This window comes from Colletes latitarsis, chromosome 7 (genome assembly GCF_051014445.1).
Source record: "Colletes latitarsis isolate SP2378_abdomen chromosome 7, iyColLati1, whole genome shotgun sequence".
In the NCBI taxonomy this organism is placed as follows: Eukaryota; Metazoa; Arthropoda; class Insecta; order Hymenoptera; family Colletidae; genus Colletes; species Colletes latitarsis.
In genome coordinates this window covers 3,050,689-3,070,744 of record NC_135140.1, presented here as the reverse complement: position 1 = coordinate 3,070,744, position 20,056 = coordinate 3,050,689, and the positions used below count along the sequence as shown (strand labels likewise).

At 30.5% G+C, this 20,056-nt stretch overlaps 4 protein-coding genes across 9 annotated transcripts; 2 read left to right on the top strand and 2 right to left on the bottom strand.

The window, feature by feature from the left end:
• The first annotated feature begins 627 nt into the window (after positions 1-627).
• Positions 628-5,940, top strand: LOC143343375 (coiled-coil domain-containing protein 6). 3 transcript variants are annotated; one of them, XM_076768225.1, is made up of 6 exons: positions 628-1,234; positions 2,277-2,817; positions 3,021-3,156; positions 3,303-3,352; positions 3,460-3,554; positions 3,904-5,940. In XM_076768225.1, exons 1-6 carry the CDS (start codon positions 1,013-1,015, stop codon positions 4,057-4,059), a joined length of 1,200 nt encoding a protein of 399 aa, XP_076624340.1. In that variant the 5' UTR covers positions 628-1,012; the 3' UTR covers positions 4,060-5,940. The 3 variants fall into 3 exon arrangements, with proteins under 3 accessions (XP_076624340.1, XP_076624339.1, XP_076624337.1); XM_076768224.1 differs by having other exon boundaries at positions 631-1,234; positions 3,225-3,352; positions 3,907-5,940; XM_076768222.1 differs by having other exon boundaries at positions 631-1,234; positions 3,225-3,352.
• LOC143343376 (guided entry of tail-anchored proteins factor 1) lies at positions 3,862-8,446 on the bottom strand. Of its 2 annotated transcripts, none has more exons than XM_076768227.1 (4): positions 7,430-8,446; positions 7,196-7,361; positions 6,909-6,976; positions 3,862-4,048 (listed from the first exon to the last, which is right to left on the bottom strand). In XM_076768227.1, the coding sequence occupies exons 1-4, from the start codon at positions 7,496-7,498 to the stop codon at positions 4,013-4,015; spliced, it is 339 nt and encodes a 112-aa protein (XP_076624342.1). In that variant the 5' UTR covers positions 7,499-8,446; the 3' UTR covers positions 3,862-4,012. The 2 variants fall into 2 exon arrangements, with proteins under 2 accessions (XP_076624342.1, XP_076624341.1); XM_076768226.1 differs by lacking the exon at positions 3,862-4,048 and adding an exon at positions 5,927-6,837 and having other exon boundaries at positions 7,430-8,161.
• A 149-nt stretch (positions 8,447-8,595) lies between these two features.
• Positions 8,596-11,731, bottom strand: Rabggta (Rab geranylgeranyltransferase subunit alpha). 3 transcript variants are annotated; one of them, XM_076768219.1, is made up of 7 exons: positions 11,310-11,731; positions 11,124-11,234; positions 10,792-10,910; positions 10,474-10,661; positions 10,206-10,397; positions 9,516-10,091; positions 8,596-9,345 (listed from the first exon to the last, which is right to left on the bottom strand). In XM_076768219.1, the coding sequence occupies exons 1-7, from the start codon at positions 11,310-11,312 to the stop codon at positions 8,903-8,905; spliced, it is 1,632 nt and encodes a 543-aa protein (XP_076624334.1). In that variant the 5' UTR covers positions 11,313-11,731; the 3' UTR covers positions 8,596-8,902. The 3 variants fall into 3 exon arrangements, with proteins under 3 accessions (XP_076624334.1, XP_076624335.1, XP_076624336.1); XM_076768220.1 differs by having other exon boundaries at positions 11,175-11,234; XM_076768221.1 differs by lacking the exon at positions 11,124-11,234.
• A 498-nt stretch (positions 11,732-12,229) lies between these two features.
• Positions 12,230-16,588, top strand: Ints2 (integrator complex subunit 2). Its single transcript, XM_076768981.1, has 5 exons — positions 12,230-12,762; positions 12,893-14,982; positions 15,066-15,270; positions 15,358-15,664; positions 15,788-16,588. Exons 1-5 carry the CDS (start codon positions 12,479-12,481, stop codon positions 16,238-16,240), a joined length of 3,339 nt encoding a protein of 1,112 aa, XP_076625096.1. The 5' UTR covers positions 12,230-12,478; the 3' UTR covers positions 16,241-16,588.
• The last annotated feature ends 3,468 nt before the right edge of the window (positions 16,589-20,056 follow it).

Genomic DNA, 20,056 nt, shown 5'->3' with positions numbered 1-20,056 from the left:
TAGTGGTAATCTCTGCTCATCAGAATATCGATACAAACTGTAATCGATCAACTGTCATCGACATTTATAACATTGATACTGTTTTAAATCTCTTTAAAATTGAATGGATATTTTCCTGAATTTGCATAATTAACAATGTTGTAGATGTGTTTAAACGCGATTTTCTTGAAACTACATTTTTCCAAATAATTGTCACGACATCTAAAGTTTTCAACATAAAGAAATCTTCAGCACATGCATCTTTATCGTCCGTACCATAAACTTTAAAATCTAATATTTTTTACTATATTCCTTTTTTCTTATACATGCCAAAAATAAAACAAAAACTCGATAAACTATCTTTAAAGTGCATCTAACATTGTAACTTTCAATATTATTGCTTTATTTTGGTATCGACCATAGCCACATTTATATTAAACACAATGATTTTTTATTTGCGCATTTTAGATAGGCAGAACGGTTAAAATCATGGGCCACGATTCGTGGCAACCGTGCAACGATCTTAAATATTTTTACATGAAAAAAATTATATATACTTCTTAAATAGGCTAAAAGCATGAGATGAAATTCGACACAAAGGTGTCTCTTTCTTTAATTCCAAAGAATACATAAAAAATTGACGTCTAGACTAGAATGATTCTATCAAAAGGAAAAAGTTTTGCTGACGCTGGTGACTTTCTCTTTGGAGTAAAATTATTGTGGTTTATTGTAATTTGTAACTACTTGTAACAGAGGTCATTTGAACTCTAGGGAATTACAGTGCAGAGATATGTTTGACGTCTCCTTTACGAGTAACTCATGGACAATCAAACAGCTGATTCCTTCTCTGGTAGAGCACATGTGCGGCAGTTTGGTGTGATATTACGACTTTTTCTTACGAAGTAATGAAGTTTTAATAAAGAAGTACGTACTCGCACAACGGGAAGAAATTATACCGCACAATTTTACTCGAACGTGCAATGAACAAGAAAGAATAACAAGTTTTGTCTAAAGAAATTCTTGTCTAAGAAAAATGGCTGACCGTGATAGCGCATCTGAAAGCGACTCGAGCTCGATCGACGGAGGACCAATAATGATGCCACCGTCTCCTGTAAACAGAGAACAACTTCAGAAAAGAATCGAATCATTGCAACAACACAATCGAGTCCTTAAAGTTGAGCTAGAAACGTACAAATTGAGAGTAAAGGCTTTGCAAGAAGATAATCGTAGTCTTCGTCAAGCCTCTGTCATTATAGTAAGTTGCTTCTGTATTTTTATTAAGCCCATAAAACCTAAATGTATTAAGTGGTCGTATATATATATATATCTTTTTATGCGAAATATTTACAAAAAAGAACATTATTTGGTGTAAAAACGATTCGCTCTTGCTATGAATGTTTCTTTTGATTTTTTTTTTATTATAGTTACTAATTTTTATAGTTGAAAAATTGACGATTTGTATATTTCCGACGCAGTTTTAACTCGCATTAGACCCTTCTTTGCAGATGATCTGAACGTTAAAATCTAATTTTTAAGATTTTAGAGAATGCTGATCATTTATGAAACTATTTAGCCAATGATTTTTCAATGGCTTTTATTTTCCTTTTTCTGTAGATTTTTGCATAATAGACATGTCAATTTAAAATACCAAAATTTACTTTGTAACTTTCAAAATTGGGGACCACCTTTTAAAAATGGCTAGCTGCTTTTTTATTTATATTATCTACTTTTAACAAGATTGTCAAATCCTTCAAAATTATCAATAGTAAAATCTTTCAAACACTTTAAACATTTTACTTTAATTCATATAACATTTCCAGAATTTGCAATGTTTGAAGATAGGACATTACTTGAACATTTGTGTTAATGTCAACTATATTATTTAAACAAAGTAATTTGAAAATGGCTATTCAGAAAGTACTATAATAATCTGTGTTTTTAAATTTGATTTTTAATAAACAGAAAGATTATATGTGTATAAAATACATATATTGTACATTGTTTTAAATATTCTTTCCGGTATATTAATTTCAAATTGTAAAACAATTAATTTAGTTTATATCATCAATACAAATTAGTTGTTAATTTTAATGTTACTTTTTTTAAAAATAATTTTCATTACATCTAAATATTGCATCAAATTTTTACAATTTCAATGAACAATTTTTACAAAGTTGTTCAAGAATTAATAGTGTAATGAAAAGTTAGTTACCACAAATAATATTTATCGTGTAATAATAATAATAATATTTTTACATTCTTAATATTTTACATATTGCGATTATGTCATATTGTAGCAAGCTAAAGCCGAGCAAGAAGAAGAATTTATAAGTAATACACTATTGAAGAAAATCCAAGCACTTAAGAAAGAGAAAGAAACATTAGCGCATCACTATGAGCAAGAAGAGGAATGTTTAACAAATGATTTGTCAAGAAAATTGAATCAATTACGTCAAGAAAAATGTCGCCTGGAGCAAACTTTAGAACAAGAACAAGAATGTCTTGTTAACAAATTAATGAGGAAGATAGAAAAACTCGAGGCTGAGACTCTTGCAAAACAAAGTAATTTAGAACAACTCCGTAGAGAAAAAGTTGAACTCGAAAATACGCTCGAGCAAGAACAGGAAGCATTAGTAAATAAATTATGGAAGCGAATGGACAAATTAGAGGCAGAGAAAAGAATGCTTCAGATAAAATTGGATCAACCTGTATCAGATCCGACCTCGCCAAGAGAAATTAACAATGGTGATACTGCTACTAGTCTCAGTACACATATTCAAACTTTAAGAAGCGAAGTAGCCAGACTAAGACATACGTTACTCATCTCTCAACAAGAACGTAAGAATTATTTCTCTACATTAACGTGAACGTAAAAAGTGTTTGTCAAGTATTAATTGATTATAAATATGTTTATTAAATGAAAAATTTACTTACGATAAAAAAAAAACCTATTTCAATTATGACAGACTCTTTAATTTGTTTCTAAATTAATTGCAAACCTGTACAATTATTTAAATATATGTATGTATTATTTACATTAGACACGGAGAAGATGCAACGATACGTGAACGAAGAAAAACAAATCCGCGAAGAAAATTTGAGACTACAAAGAAAATTACAATTGGAAGTAGAACGTCGCGAAGCTTTATGCAGACATCTTTCGGAATCAGAATCGAGGTAAATAATCGTAGTATGTGAAGTATGAAACTATTTCAGTTTGATTTCAAATTTTATCTACTTATTAGTTTGGAAATGGAAGAAGAACGGCACTATAATGAAATTGTGATGTCGGGTGGAAATATAAGAAATCGTACTGTTTCCAGCCCCGTGCCGTACAATCCTTCGCCTAGTTCCTCTAGACCACTAAGTCCAGGTAATTATTGTAACAATAGTTATTATTATTTGTTTCTCTTCTTTATATATTGTTTTTTATTTGCAAGCGCATAATTGTTAGGTATTCAAAATATTGTTTACTTATAGGTTCATCGACCAGAGAGGGATTTAATACAAATCGATGTTATGCTTGTGGCCAGCCTACTGCAATTCCATTTGCAAGTTCATCACCTCCTTCCACGGTAAGTTGTGTTTTGCTGCAATTGTAAGTTTTAAGTTATAATATTCTAAATGTTACGTAACTATTTTATGTGTTAAAAGCTTTTCGCGACCTAGGTTTTTGCATTTACAATTGTTCAAAAAATTTCCAAATATGAACTGTTTATTTTAAATAAGATTTGGACGTATGCTATTAGCCTTTATTAGTGCATCCTTCGAATTTCTTTCTTCACAAGGATGTTGTATACTTGTATCCGAAGTTTCTAACAATTTTAACTGCATATTGTATTTAAAAACTTCATTTTTGTAAAATATATTTTAAGTTCAACATTTTTTTTTTTCTTTTTTTTTTAATATTTTGTGATATCTAAGCAGGGTCATGTGGTAACATCATCCAATAGACGCACATCAGACAGATTTGTCAAACCAGCAATTCCTCCAACTATTGTAAGTCCAGGTGGTCCACCAATCGCTAACACGGCTACAAATACAACTGGCGGATCACCAATGGATATTGCTAAAACATAAGTCAGTTGAATTTCTTTAATAACAAATATTTCGTCATGTATTCATATAAAGTACTTCTTTGGTTGATGCATTTGTACTATGTGATTGTATAACATACATGAGAATTATTTTTAAGAAAAATCTTGATTTTTCTAACATTTGAATTGCTTCGCATTCGTAGTACAGTGCATAAACATTAATAATAAAAAAAAATATTCCTAAAAATGACTATACTATAAATACGATTTTACTTTGTATCAAATTGCTTAGATGTTTTTGATAGTAACATTATGCAAAAAAATATTTACAATAAAAATGAAATAGCCATTTATAAAATTCTGATCTGCTTAAAAATAGCCTAATGATATAAAAATTGCTGGAAGTAAGAGATTTTAATACGCTCGTTCTTCTAATTTCTTTTTACGTTTCATTATCACGTATTATAAACTAGAGCATTCTCTTTTTGACGTTCGCTGTAGTGTGAAAAAAGTATATTTTCTAATTTAAGTATTTTTAAAAAATATTTCTATAGTTACTATGTAACTTATTTGAATTTCAATATTCTTTTCATTATTAATATTAATCTTTGCAATGTTATTGCATGGCATAATATGAAGAATAATAGTACAGTTTTCTATGAGTTGGCTTATTGTAGTTTTACAAGTAATATTTTTAACGAAACTAGAAGAGCGAGAAAATATTTAAAACACGATATAACTTTAAAAAAAAAATAAGAAAAATGCTATTACAAAATTTTAGAATATCTATGTTATTAATCCTTTTCAAATTGTTATCAATATTTTTAATATTATTGGTTTAATATTTTGTATACAATCACATAACTTGACTACTTTACATATAAACATTTGTATGTTACGTTTAAGTTCAACATTAATAACATTCAAGTTAACATAAACATGACATTGTTGCATTTATATACTAGTATACTGAACATTTAGAAAGATAATTGCATTATTAATATTTGTAACGTTAATTTTCTTATTTTCAAATAATTCAAAGATCGTGACGTTATTATATTAACAATGTTATAAGTGTCAACTATATAACTTCGGTTCGTAAGCAATATCTATTTAATTTGGTGTATTAAAAGCATGTCACTATATAATGTGTACAGTGCTAGTTTAATTTTAAAAGGAAGTCTATCTTACTGATTCTTGACAATATTTCATTTAAAAAGTTGAATTATTATATTTTGCTTTTCAGTCATAGTTTTATCTGTTGTTTTGTAACATATGTCATGTATAACATATGTTCAATCGATATTTATATGCATGTGATAAAATAAATCGTAACAATTTTGTGTTCTATTTTTATAATAATTTGAACATTATTATTCACAATTAGTGCTTAAAATCATTAAAATCATAAGATTTTCCAATTTCTCGTTAGAACTATGTTAATGACAACATTTGTTCAGTATCCAATAGGTCAATTTTTTGATTTTAAACAATATTAATTTATTCTTTGTATCATAGAACTTCCTATAATACAATTTATACATGTAATATTTGGGTATCATACGTGTCGCAATATAAAATTATAAAGCCATTAACGAAAAGGCAAAATGATGTAACTGAAAAGCTAAATTAAACGGTAAGGTGAATATTTATCTAAACTAATTAAATTAACAAACAAAATTATCAATTTCTTTCCAGCTTTATAAAATAGATGTTTTATGAATACTCTATGTGTGGATAAAACATTGTTTGCTACATTATATAGAAAAATATAGATGTATCAATTGTCATATATAAAAAGATTTTGTTAAAACAAAATTATTATTATTACTTATCAATAATTATATGCAGATATATATTTCACTATTATGTATTATGTACTTTACTCAAGCTTTTACTAAATACAGTCACTTTTTTGCTATTATATCCCTTCAAATTTATTGTTATCCTTATAAAAAATTATATAAAATAATGAGATATTACAAAATATTGTACGGAGTGTTATATATACAGCAAATGCTATAGCAAATATTATTACAACATTACATATTACATATTATACAAATATTATACCGGGTGTTCAGCCACCCCTGGGAAAAATTTTAATAGGAGATTCTAAAGACCAAAATAAGACGAAAATCAAAAATATCAATTTGTTGATTAAGGCTTCATTTAAAATTCCGCCTGTAGAACGGCAATCTGTAAACAGCTGTGTACACGTGATGGTGGTTCTCACTCAGCATAGGAAACTCTATTTACTGACGTATCGACAGCCTTACAGTTTTGTGAGTGAGAACCACTATCACGCGTACATAGCTGTTTGCAGATTGCCGTTCTACAGGCGGAACTTTAAACGTTAATAACTTTTAAACGAGGCCTCAATCAACAAATTGATATTCTTGATTTTCATCTTATTTTAGCCTCTAGAATCTCCCATTAAAATTTTTCCCTAGAGGTAGCCGAACACCTTGTATATTTGGAAAAAAGTAATTTAATGTACATTTTTAAAATTGTTTTTATTCATCCAATAATAGGTAAAACCAACTTGCATCGTATTTCCATACTCTGGAAATCTTTTAAAGAAATTTTACTTTGTTGTTTTTATACATTTTAGTTTTAATTATTAAAATTCTTTTATATTAATTTTTTTTAACGAAGATACAACTACTCTAGATATTACAACCCACATAATTAAAGAAATTGAATCTTCATGATAACATGGCCAACTTAAGAAATTTTGTATAGGCCATAACATGCCTTTTGGAAAGATTATTACTGGTTTATTTTTGTAGAGGTAAAACAAAATCAACATAAATAAAGCCTGAAAAATGTATAATTACCGAATTATTATATATTATTGTTATTTAAAGAATGAATGAGAAAGATACCTACATTTAATATATGAAAACCATATATTGCAAATTGTTGTATCTTCCCTCTGGAAGACAATCGCTCATTTACTAAAAAGTAAATATTACACAGTGATAATTACTTTAATAGATCCTATTTACTTCAAAAGAGACAAATATATGATCAGCTTATATGTCTATAAAAAACTTCACAAATTAATCTAAAGATTGCATTAAATATAAAATGTACAATTATGTTTCTTAATAAGAATATTTACTTATAATCATATGAACGAAAATATATTTCTTCGTACTATGTATTTGTTTTACCTGTTTCTTTAAAAATGCAAATTAATTTATTACATTTACGTTGAAGTTTAGCATATTTTGAAAATTCTTCATTTAGGATTATCCCACCCATTTCGTGCTTTAGGTTAACCAGTTCGTCTCGTAATTCCGTAACATGTTTCGATACTGTATATACACGTGATGTAATCTACAATGAAAATGGTAATTTTAAATAATGCTACTATTACTATAAAGTATTAATATTACAATGCTTACATATTTTATTAAAATTGGAACAATATATTCTAAAAGGCAACTTATGGTTGATACTATAAATAAATTCATTTCAGGTTTTCGATAAAATAACGTTCACGTTTTACAATTTTTTAAATGTAATGTTACTCGACAAACATTCTTTGAAATTAACGCAACAAATTTTTTGAAGTTTACATACAGAGTAACAAGTGTAACAACCAGAAGCGATACTTCGCCGTTTTTGGGGAACAAAATCGATATACGCATGTGCACGAATTGACCAATAGGACTCGCCAGGGATGGTATCATCCGAATTGAACGTTAAAGTTTATTTCAAATAAATGCTTCGCGAGTTCTGTTCTATGGGATGTAACGATTAGTGGTCACAGAACTCAACAGTTTTAATCATGGTATTCATAGAACGGAATGTTACCGTAAAGAATTATCAGGTATAATTATCGCAGATGCAATAATAAGTCAACAGATGACATGACGTTTTTTAAATATATTTTTTTTAACATTCTTTTGCACATTATATATTTACTTTAAGAATAATACATATTTTTAAATTACTAGTGCAAGAGAAACTTTAAATGATATTTTTAATGTAATTTCAACACACTGTATTTTTTATGTATACAGGGTGTTCAGCTACACCTGGGAAAAATTTTGATGGGGGATTCTAGAGGCCAAAATAAGACGAAAATCAAGAATACCAATTTGTTGATGGAGGCTTCGTTAAAAAGTTATTAACAATTAAATTCAAAAATTTCAGATCGTTCTGGAAAAATTATTTTCGGTTGCGGGGGCAAATTACAATTATTTTTGGTGAATACACATACCTCCGAAATCCTATCCACTTTCGAGAAAAAAAATCGGGTAGGTGCTGAAATTTTTCGATGAAAATAAAATTTTTCAAATCGTTCTAAAGAAATTATTTTCGGTCGCGGGGGTCAATTATAATCATTTTTGGTCATTACACATATCCCCGAAATCCTGCGCATTTTCGAGAAAAAAATTCAGTACGGACGGAACTTTACACGTTAATAACTTTTTAACGAAGCTTCCATCAACAAATTGGTATTCTTGATTTTCGTCTTATTTTGGCCTCTAGAATCCCCCATTAAAATTTTTTCCAGGGGTGGCCGAACACCCTGTATAAAATGAATGAATTTCAACGAGTAAAATTTTGTTTTTGTCTCGTTTATTCATGTATAATTTTTGTATTAGTTACATTACATGAACATTTCTTACAATTTATATTTCTCTGTATTTTCAAAGCATTAAGTATATGTATATATAATGTTATTATATACATATATATAATAACTTTAGATTCCAAAGCTAATAGTACATAGGCCAAAACGAGATCATTGTATAATAGCAAATAAACGATGCAAGATATAAGTATTTTCATACCACCTATAACCAGACCATTAAGTGTATATTTTATCATGTATTTATACGTTTGCATTAATACATGTATCATTAAAATTATTCTAAGTATAACTTTAAATTCGGATCAATTTCCATAACAGAGCTCTGCAATTCTGTAATATTACAAACACGATTTTCTCTTAAATCGAGGAACTTTAACTTATGTTTTTTCAGTAATTGTAATATTTCATCCAAATTTTCTAGTTTATTATTTCTCAACGATAAAATCTCAAGATTTTGTAACGTCGGAAATTTTTTCAAACTTTCCAACTGGTTACTCGACAACGATAATTTTTTACAATTTTGTAGAAAATGTAACTCATGCAAAGAGTTTGATAGGAAGTTTGCTCCGAGATTTACTTCTTCGAAAAAACTAAGATGTTCGTTATTACTCAATGTTGTTAAATTTAATCCAGAAAGATCAATTTTTGACTTTATTTCCTCATCTTCTTCTGTATTCCACAATTCATACAATTTGTATTCTATTACATATTTACTTTCTAAAAAAAAATATTAATCGTTTAGTTAACCAAAATAATGAAACATTACTGGAGTCATGACAATGAAAACAAGAATTATAATTGCAAGGTGCATATTACTAATACACTTAATACTATACAAAGTGTAATATTATTTTAACTTTTGTAGCTTAGCTGTTAAATGTACTTACGTAAATCTCTGTAATAATTAATCCGAAAAGAATCAATATTGATAAGAGCATTCAAACTTGTTAAAATGTCATCATTAAATCTTTCAAAGTCGATTTTTCTCATTAAATGTACACTGGTAAGAAGAGCCCATTTATTATCAGGTTCTAATTCTGCAAGTTGCTTATAATCCAATAACTGTCCCAATAATTGGTCTTCGGTACGATGAGGTTTAAATTTCTTTTTTTTATAAATCCACTTTTGATTAGAATAATATAAAGGGTAACACTGTCCTTCGATATCAATCATGACTTCTTTTATGTCATTAAATTGCTTTTTAAACGTCCCAAACCACAATTTAGAAAATTTTGTATTTTGCCAAGATTTCCACAGAACATTTTCATTTTCATTGTTTATTTGCAAACATATTGATTCTATCGGTATATTTTTATCAATGAACAGAATTACATTGTTATCCTTCAATAAAACTTGAGAAAGAGTAGGAGAAAATTCATGAGTACTTAATAACCATCTTTGATAGAACCACGCACTAGTATCATTAGGATCTGTAAATGTAGCGTTCCTTACCAAATCCAGTTCTACAAAAAAAAAAAAAAAAAAACCAATACAATTCTCTTATTATACATTACAAAATAGATTTAAAATAAATCTCACATATTTATACAATAATTAGTATGTGACAAAAACATTACCATCTTCTTTTTTCTTATCAATGTCCTGTTGGTTGCAATTATTAAATATTTTTGATAAAAGTTGACTTCTGTAGTGCCAGGAAGAATAATTAGAAAAATTATTTAGTATCTTTGAGGTAGAAAATTTTAATTCTTCTTCAGGAGAAATTCTTGCCTTTTGCACAACAAATTCTCTATGATTCCAGCAATGAACTTAAATGTCATATGAAAGAAAAAAATGATACATTTGACATTAAAACTAAAATTAGTATTTATATTATTAACTTACAGTTTCTTTCATCAAAATCCAAATACTTAGTGCACAACATTAATTCTTTTTTCCAGTTAGGTTCATCCATATGATCCATAATCCACATTCTTTGGTACCATGCAGTATACGATTTAGGATTTAGTTTCAGACAGTTTTCAGTAAGTATTAATTCACGGCGATGAAATTCTTTTAAAACTTCTTCATTCCTATTTCATCATATTTTAATTAATAAAAGATGTTCTTTGTTAAAATTTTTTTCAGTAAAATGGATAAAGAGGTTACTTAAATTTTAAATATTTTAATTAATAATAAAGATTATCAATAATATATTATTACCATTGATTATTTGTATATGCTTCTCTGCGAATGTTCCATAATGTATAAATATCTGGTAGCTCTAGTAGCAAACACTCAGTCCTTTTCATTAACTCATCGTCATAAATTTTATCTTTCCTCTGTAACGTTTAAAGCAAAATCTTGACTTTATACGTACTGTCAACCTGTTTAATTGACTTATTTTGATATTCATATTTCATTTGTATCACTTTCCTAGTCTGAATTTTCGTTTTTCACTTAGTCTCTAATTAATATATTTATTTATACAAGCTCACAGTGCTAAAGAATTTAATACAAATATGTATGTTACATGATATAAAAAAAAAAATTACTTTTTCAAACACTATATTCATGTTAAATCTATAGTGTGTAACTTTTTTAACCTTCTCTTTCTCTTTCAATGCCTCTTGTTCTGCGCTTGTTCGAACTTTTACTTTGCCATGCTAAAAGTCATCACTCATTAATTTTTCATTTAGAACAGAATTTTTCATCAAGATACAGTTATTAATTTTTATTACCATTTTGAGTGTTTTGTAATTTTTTCACAGAAGGTGTCTTAACCTTTAAGTTATTCAATTCTAGGATTAAGTTTATTTGTATACTGCTTTTATTTACATTTTTTATTTTATATATTTAAGTAATTAATAAATTCATTTTATTGTCAACTATTTATTTTTAATACTTATAATAAAAACATTTATATAAATGTTTTACACTTTGTATTTACATCAACTTTGTTTCACAACCTTTTGGAACTATTTCCTTTATTAGAAAACAAATTAATTACAATTAAATGTATCGGTTCAATATTTATTCTATTTATATTTTTCTACTGTACTATTCAATGCAATCACAAACACAATCAGAAAGTTCAAGCCTATAATGTAGACTCTACAATCTTATATCAATATAACCAGATCGCACAAAATCGAGTGCATCGAAAACGAGAAGAGTGACAATGAATTTGCTATAGCTCCCTAGCGGAGCGGTGGGAAAAGCAATATGTGTGTTACACACATTTACTAAGAATAGCAATGCATCGATATTTTGTTTACAAATCTTCTTATTCAAATCTAACTTTCTCATCTATAGTTAATTCCTGTGAAAATTGCTACGAAAACTGTCACGTATTATTAACAAACTTTAGATTTATTAGTTTGACTGTCTATTTAAAAATTTAACAATATATCTACTACACGGTAGAGTAATATAGATCATGATGTAGTATTCGCATCGATGCATAATATAAACAATTGGATCGTTGTTTATCCTTCTATTTATGTTCAAAATTAACATAATCGATGTAAGTTAGATATTCTGCTGTTCTCTGGGCAATAATCTTTCTCCTTGTTCATTCTTTCGAATGAGAAAATTTCGAAAAAATATCGATGGTTTCAATAGTATCGATTTCCAACAACGATATATCATGTATCGTTGCAATTCTTAACTGTGACATCTGTGACTTGGAAAGCACCGGTTTAAATAGTGGATGCAACAAATAATCCAAATATATTTCATTCACAAAATATATAAATTCAAGTTTGATACATCAAGATATATTGTTACTATTAAATATGAATAGAAATACATTAATTCGGAGTTATTTCAAATCTTTGGTATGAATTGTTTTCTTGTATCGCCTTATATTTGGTTAATTGGAAGCAGTAGTAAACAATAATTAACAACCATGCAATCAAGTATGTATGTAACGCCACGAATTTTTACTGCAATACAAAATGTAGACATACAGGAACTATCAATATGTTCTCATAAAGAAATACGACCAATTTTACCGTGTTTGGTACGTATGAGCCTCATTTCTCCGCTAGACATTACGAAAGATTGCGTGGAAGAAAGAAAACAAGTTTTGACAATTTTATCTGGAATTGAGTCAGTAAACTCAATAATTGCACTGCTTTCGATTGATTTTCATGCGTTAGAAACTGATGTTCGAAAAGAGCAACAATTAAGGTTAGTTTCATGGGTGACATTAATGCCTCTGCGCTTGTCATTGTTGTTGAAACCGTAAATTAAATAGTATATATAATTATATGTATATTAAATTGTATTTACAAGAGATGTATAATCGACTTTTTTTTAGGCAAAAGTTAGGCAGTTTGCAACGAGATAGTATACTCGCTCAGTCATTACAAAGCGGTCTTGCCTTAGAATTTGAACGTAGCGAATCTACCAGAAGAATAAGGCTAGTTCTAAGCGAATTATTATATATAGCCTGTCAAGTACAAGAGCTACAGAAGAATCAGGAATTTCAAATCAAACAGTCAGATTTATTTGATAATGCAGTGTATATGGAAGAAATTAGTTATGTAATTTGCATCGCTCTTGCAGAATTACCGACATTATTATCAATATTAGATATAGCAGAAACATTATTACATGTTAAACAAGGACCGGAAATAATTTGCTGGATAGTTGCTAATATTCCAGATAGCTTTAGCGAAGTTTGCACGCATTTAATTGCCAATGGAGAAAGACAAGAGGAATCAACGTTAGGCAGGATTAGGACAATGGCATTGACAATGTTATGCCAGATGAATCCAAGTCAAGCATTGGCAGTAAGAGCCAAGTGTGTAGAACTTTGTAGAATGCCTGCTTTAGCAATTACATTAAGTCTGGAACATGAAAATATAACTAACGCGTTATCAGAAAGTGATATAGTTGCTTTTGTATCAGGATTATTGCTTGGTAGCGATCAGCAAGTAAGAACATGGATTGCAATGTTCATTAGGAATGGACAGAAACGCAAATGGGAATCTCATACAGCGTTACAATCATTAAGAGAGGAACTGCTCAAACGATTACAAGCGATCACTTCCCAAAATGCAGGTCAATTAGCTGAATGTCAAGTGGTTCAAGCTAGTGCGTTATTGCGCCTTTATTGCGCACTGAGAGGTATCGGAGGTATTAAATTTCAAGACGACGAAGTAGCAATGATCGTTCAGTTGTTGACATCTCATCCTCCACCATCTCCAGCTGGTGTAAGATTTGTTTCTTTGGGTCTTTGTATGCTTATCGCGTGTTCTTCGTTGATAGGTCATCATAATCTTGAAAAGCGGAGTATAGAATGGGTGCAGTGGCTCGTTCGCGAAGAAGCTTACTTTGAAAGTGCTAGTGGTGTAACAGCAAGTTTTGGGGAAATGTTACTGTTAATGGCTATACATTTTCATAGTAATCAACTTTCGGCTATCTGCGAACTTGTATGCGCAACTTTAGGTATGAAAATACCAATTAGACCGAACAATCTAACTAGAATGAAACAAATTTTTATGCAAGAGATATTTACCGAGCAAGTCGTCACTTCTCATGCTGTAAAGGTGCCGGTAACGGCTAATTTAAACGCAAACATTCCAGGATTTTTACCTGTACATTGTATTCATCAGTTATTGAAATCACGAGCATTTGCAAAGCATCGAGTACCAATAAAAAATTGGATTTACAAACAGATTTGTAATAGCGTGCCACCGCTGCATCCAGTTCTCCCTGCTTTAGTCGAAGTATACGTCAATTCGATTTTAGTAATCAATAATAAAACATCAGAACATACGAACAAACCAATTACGGAAGGTGAAATTAGAAGGGTATTTCAAAATAGCGTTTTTGGTGCAAATTTTGATTTTAAGAAAAATGCTATTAGTGTTCCTCAATGCGAAATAGATAATACGGATATCGATATTCAAAAACCTTCTCTAACGTCGCAATTATTATTATTGTATTATTTATTATTGTACGAGGATGTCAGATTGTCCAACATGCACGCATTCATATCGCAGGATAGAAAAGTTAAATCGTACTCGACCGAATTTCTGTCGGAGTTACCAATAAAATATCTACTTCAGTTGGTTCAAAGAGATCAATTGAATTATGCTGGCTTGTTTTCCCCTCTTCTTAGACTGTTGGCAACTCATTTTCCGCATCTTTCGTTAGTAGACGATTGGCTCGATAACGAGATGATTAATATAGACTCTACAATTGCAAACTACGAGAACGTAAAAATTACCGATATCATGATTATCGAAACATTTTCCCATATTCAAACATGTCCTTCGAGAACAGGAAGACTTTTAAGACAATTAATGTCGATGAAACCGACTGATATATGGCCTCATGCTGAAGTTATAATTTATTATTTTAAGGCAACATTAAATTCCAAAGTTCCTAGATATATTCAAGGTAACATTTTATTTTTTTTTATATATATATATAGTATATTATTATAAAAGAATTTTAATAGAAGTATTAATTTAATCTTTTAGAATTGTACAAACAAGTATGGCTTAGGTTAAATACGGTGTTACCAAGATGTTTATGGGTTTTGTCGATAAATGCACTATTAATAGAAAATTCCGTCGTAAAAAATGTTTTTTTAACGCAAGAAAACATTGTATTAGACCCATTACAAGTATTGCGATGCGATACAAGAGTCTTTAGATGTGCTCCAATTTTATCCATTATTTTGAGGTGAGGTTTTGAAACTTTCATCGTATTTAATGTTTCATTAAAGATATTCAATCCTATCGGTTATCATTTTATAATAAATGTTTTCAGAATTTTGCAAGCTGCATTGGCAGCTTCCCGATCTCAGCTGTCTAGGCATGTACAAGATAAACCATTAACGGAAAAAATTGGTCAACTGTCGAGTGAAACGGAAAGAGAAGATTTAAGAACAGCTTTAGTAGCAGGTCAAGAGAGTGCAGCCGTACAAATATTATTGGAAGCGTGTTTGGAAACAAACGAAGATAGAGAAATTCCTGGTCAAATGTGGTCGCTAAGGGAGATTCAAAGCATCATTTGTTCATATCTACATCAAGTGTTTATAGCAGATCCATCTTTGGCCAAATTGGTCCATTTTCAAGTATGTTCACCGCAATTTAAAGTAGAAAATATGTAATAAGCGTGCAAATACTTTCGTGAATGCGTGTATGTTCTATAAGTAAAACTTATATGAATACTCTATGAATACTATCTTTCTTCACAGGGCTATCCAAGAGAATTGTTACCGATTACAGTTACCGGTATTCCATCTATGCACATTTGCCTTGACTGGATTCCTGAATTATTATCTCAACCGGAACCAGAAAAACAAATATTCGCAGTGGATTTGGCTTCGCACCTTGCAATTCAATACGCTCTACCGAAGGCTTTAAGTGTTTCACGTTTAGCAATTAATACTCTTGTGACACTTTTAGGGGTTCTATCCGCTAAAGATCGTGTAATCTTATTTATGCCAGCACTACCAGCCTTGACACGTATATGTTTAGCTTTCCCACCATTAGCCGAAGATACTACAGGATTATTGTTACAGCTTGGTAGAGTTAATTCTGCTCAAGCGGCATTAGGAGATAAATCTGCAGATATTTTGTGTCAAGAAGTTACCGAAACATTTTGTATGTTATTGCAAAAAGCTATACTACAATCACAAGTGTACTGAAAAGTTAAGCTTTATTTTTCATGTATTAATTATGGAGCTAATGTTTCATTAAATTGTATCATATTAGAACTATACAAATGTATACGATTTTTTCCACGTTTTTCGTAAAAAATAATTAAGTTTATCTTGTATGTTTCAAATTAATTTAGAGTCATATTAATAAAGAAAAGAATAAAATTATTGAGATGTTAAGTTTTGTAACAAATATGTAAAATTGTAACATATTTCTAATTTATACAATATTATGAATTGTATCGGGGTATAAATGACGAAAATTAACTTTTAAAAAACAGTTTTTCCTAACATAACTTATTACTTCTTTATATTTTAGATACAAATACGTTTAGTATTAATATTTGTGAAATATATATTTATAATAATAACAAATCAAAATAATACATATGTTCCATGCTTTTTATTTATATTCTTCTCCACATTACCCATTAATTTCTTCTTGACCTCAAATCCTCTGATGCTAAAATGCCCAAGTTTATCGTAGAATAGTTCGTTACCGTCCACGCTAGTTGGCGCTTATTTAACGACCTCTGGTGCTAAAACGCCCAAGTTTGTCGTGGAATAGTTCACTATTTCCACCGATAGATGGCGCTTATTTATCGACCTTGTGGCCACCATTCGTAACTTTGGCGCTCCAACATTAATACAGTCATGCCTCTAGTGGCCAAATAATAGAAACAGTTTCACCATCAAGATCACACAGTTACTCTATACACTCTCTCTCAGTTCCTTCCGAACCTTACACAAGGACACACGCCACAGCTGTAGCTACATACACAAGTATCTTTTGAGTTTCGCCACGTTTTTTAATCATCAAGTTTATGTAACGTTTTCATTTGTGTTTTATTAAATAAATAAATAAATATACGTTTAATTCAATTCACCTCGTTCACTAGTATATTTGAATATAGCCACAAGCGCTATAACCTCATGCACTCTGGTGTTAAAACGCCCAAGTTTGTCATGGAATCGTTTGTTACCTTTAACGCTAGATGGCGCTTATTTACCGACCTCAGCCCCTCTAGTACTAAAAAGCCCAGGCTTGTCGAGAAATCCATCTAGCGTAGACGGTACGAACTATTCCACGACAAACTTGGGCGTTTTAGTACCAGGGGGTTTGAGGTCGAAAATAAGTGCCATCTATCGTTGAGAATAACGAATTATTCCACGACAAATTTGGGCGTTTTAGCACCAGGGGGTTTGAGGTCGAAAATAAGTGCCATCTATCGTTGAAAATAGCGAACTATTCCACACAACTTGGCGTTTTGTCATCCGGACTTCCGGAGTGCCCAGAACATTTTCAAAATGCTGGCGGCCTGGCAAAGAGGTGGCATGTATCTTATAACTAAGAAAATTATTTAGAAAGGAAAAGAAAGGTAAAAAATGATTAGAACACATAGAATTCTTTAAAATTATATAATTTATTGCCATAGATTTACATTATACAAATCTTTAATACATATACATGTATATCTTGTATATGTATATATGTATATCTTGTCAGTAGTTGTCAACGAAGGTCAGCAGGGGCCAGTAGGAGCCAGCAGAGGCTAGCAGAGTCCAGCAGAGGCTAGCAGAGTCCAGCAGAGAGAAGTCACTAGTCATCGTTATACGTTGTCAGAAATACTAACAGTGGTCACCAATGGTCAGCAGAGGCCTGTAGGAAAATTCAAAAGTACTTAAAGTATTTTGATTTTGAAAAATCGTATTAATAATATACATATGTACGCTCATACATAGGAATAGTAAAAAAATATTTCTTTTTTTTCAATAGTTAAAATATGTTGGGGGGGAGGGGGGTACTTTACTTATGTTAGCCTACATAGGTCGCAAAGTAAAAATGCCTGGGTAGTCGAGATTCCAAATCGTATGCCGTTGACGTGAGTTCGGATTTCAATTGTTCAAGAGCGAGAAGGCATGTTAGCTTTTCTCTCTCGACTCCCACGAGGCGGCCCGAAATTACTTCGGGCAGCTTCGGAGAATCGAGAAAGAAGGCATGTGTTAGTTTGCCTTTGTCGACTTTCCGAAACTCTACGAGCTCACGTACGCGTGATCTGGCATAATGTAGAGAGCACCTTCGGTGCAGAGATGCCAGAAAAGCACCGAAGGTGCTTTCTCACACTATGCCAGATCACGCGTACGTGAGCTCGTGGAGTTTCGGAAAGTCGACAAAGGCAAACTGACACATGCCCTCTTTCTCGATTATTCCGAAGCTGCCCGAAGTAATTTCGGTCCGCCTCGTGGGAGTCGAGAGAGAAAGGCTCACATTTGCCTTCTCGCTCTTAACAACTGAAATCCGACCTCCCGTCTACGGCATACGATTTGGAATCTCGAGCCGTGATTTTCGACTGCCCAGGCATTTTTATTTTCCGACCTATGTAGGCGCACATAAGCAAAGTACCCATAATGGAAAAAAAATTTTGTAAAATTTATTTTACGGAAATACACGTTTTAAGACCCTCTGATCATATTTTAATTATTGAAAAAAAAGAAATTTTTTTTTATTATTCCCATGTATGAGCGAACATATGCATATTAATAATACGATTTTTCCAAATCAAAATTCTTTAAGATTGAAAATTAATAAATTAAAATGAGAGTCCACTCTTTGCCAGTATCGTGCACGCTGTGGCATTTTTCAATAAGAAGAGTTCTTATTTTTATAACATAAACAAAAAAGTAGAATTAATAGTTGAGGAAATTAATTAATAATGATTTTCCTCGATATATTTTGAGTTAACCGTATCAATTTGATATGACGAACTAAATATTATATGTTTGATTTGGCTTAATTTTGCATAAAAAAATGATTGTATCGATCCATAAAAATTAATAATGTGCACGATACCGCTCAATGGAAACCACGGAAAGGTGGTGGTCTCTTCCATCAGGAGGGAAATGTAAAAAACTGTTATTTAATTATGCAATGTGCAATATTGAAATGTTTAAACTAACGTAATGAAAAAAGAGCTCGTGAATACATTAATTTTTAATTAATGTACATACGAGCTATAGTCACGAGATTCCCACCATCAAACCGTTTAAAAACAAAGGAATAGTGATCCCGTTTGCCAGTATGATACAAAGTATGGGTTGGATTTTAAATTTGAAAAGGACATAGTCGAATATTTTTAAAGGTACAAAACAGCGTTTCATTTTAGAACAGTAACATGAGTTAGCAGGTACTATCATAAAACTGTTTTAGCCAGATATATCCCTTTTTACCTGAAGTATAAGGTAAAAAGTACGAGGTACAAGTAAATCGAAATCCGAAAATCATTCACATTATATCAATGTAAATGAAGCGGCCTTTCCATCAGAGTTAAATACAAAATTTTGTAATTTCTGTGAGAACAGAATTCTCATTAGATGTACGTGGTTTTTAAAATTTTTATGTTTTGACTGTTTTTACGAAAAATACCATTCAGATTCATGTACTTCATATATTGAAAATAACACATGTTAAATGTAATTGGTAAATTCAACTTTAAAAAAAAATATTCGAAGATCAGACAAAAATATAATGTCACATTTAGCGTACGATTAAAATATAATTAAGAAAAAAAAGATTTCTTTCAGCAGGGTTCGAACCTGCAGAGCAAAAGAAGCTTGAACTTGCAATCAAACACCTCATCCTCCACGGCATGCTGATTATTGGTGAAATTGGTTCTATTCTTGAAGATAAGTAGCTGTAATAACTTTAATAATATCTTGCAGTAAAACTTAACCCAAAATCGGGTACCATTCCAACTTTCCCTTATTAGAATCGAGTTTTCAATTTGTTTTAGCGAAAATCCCAGC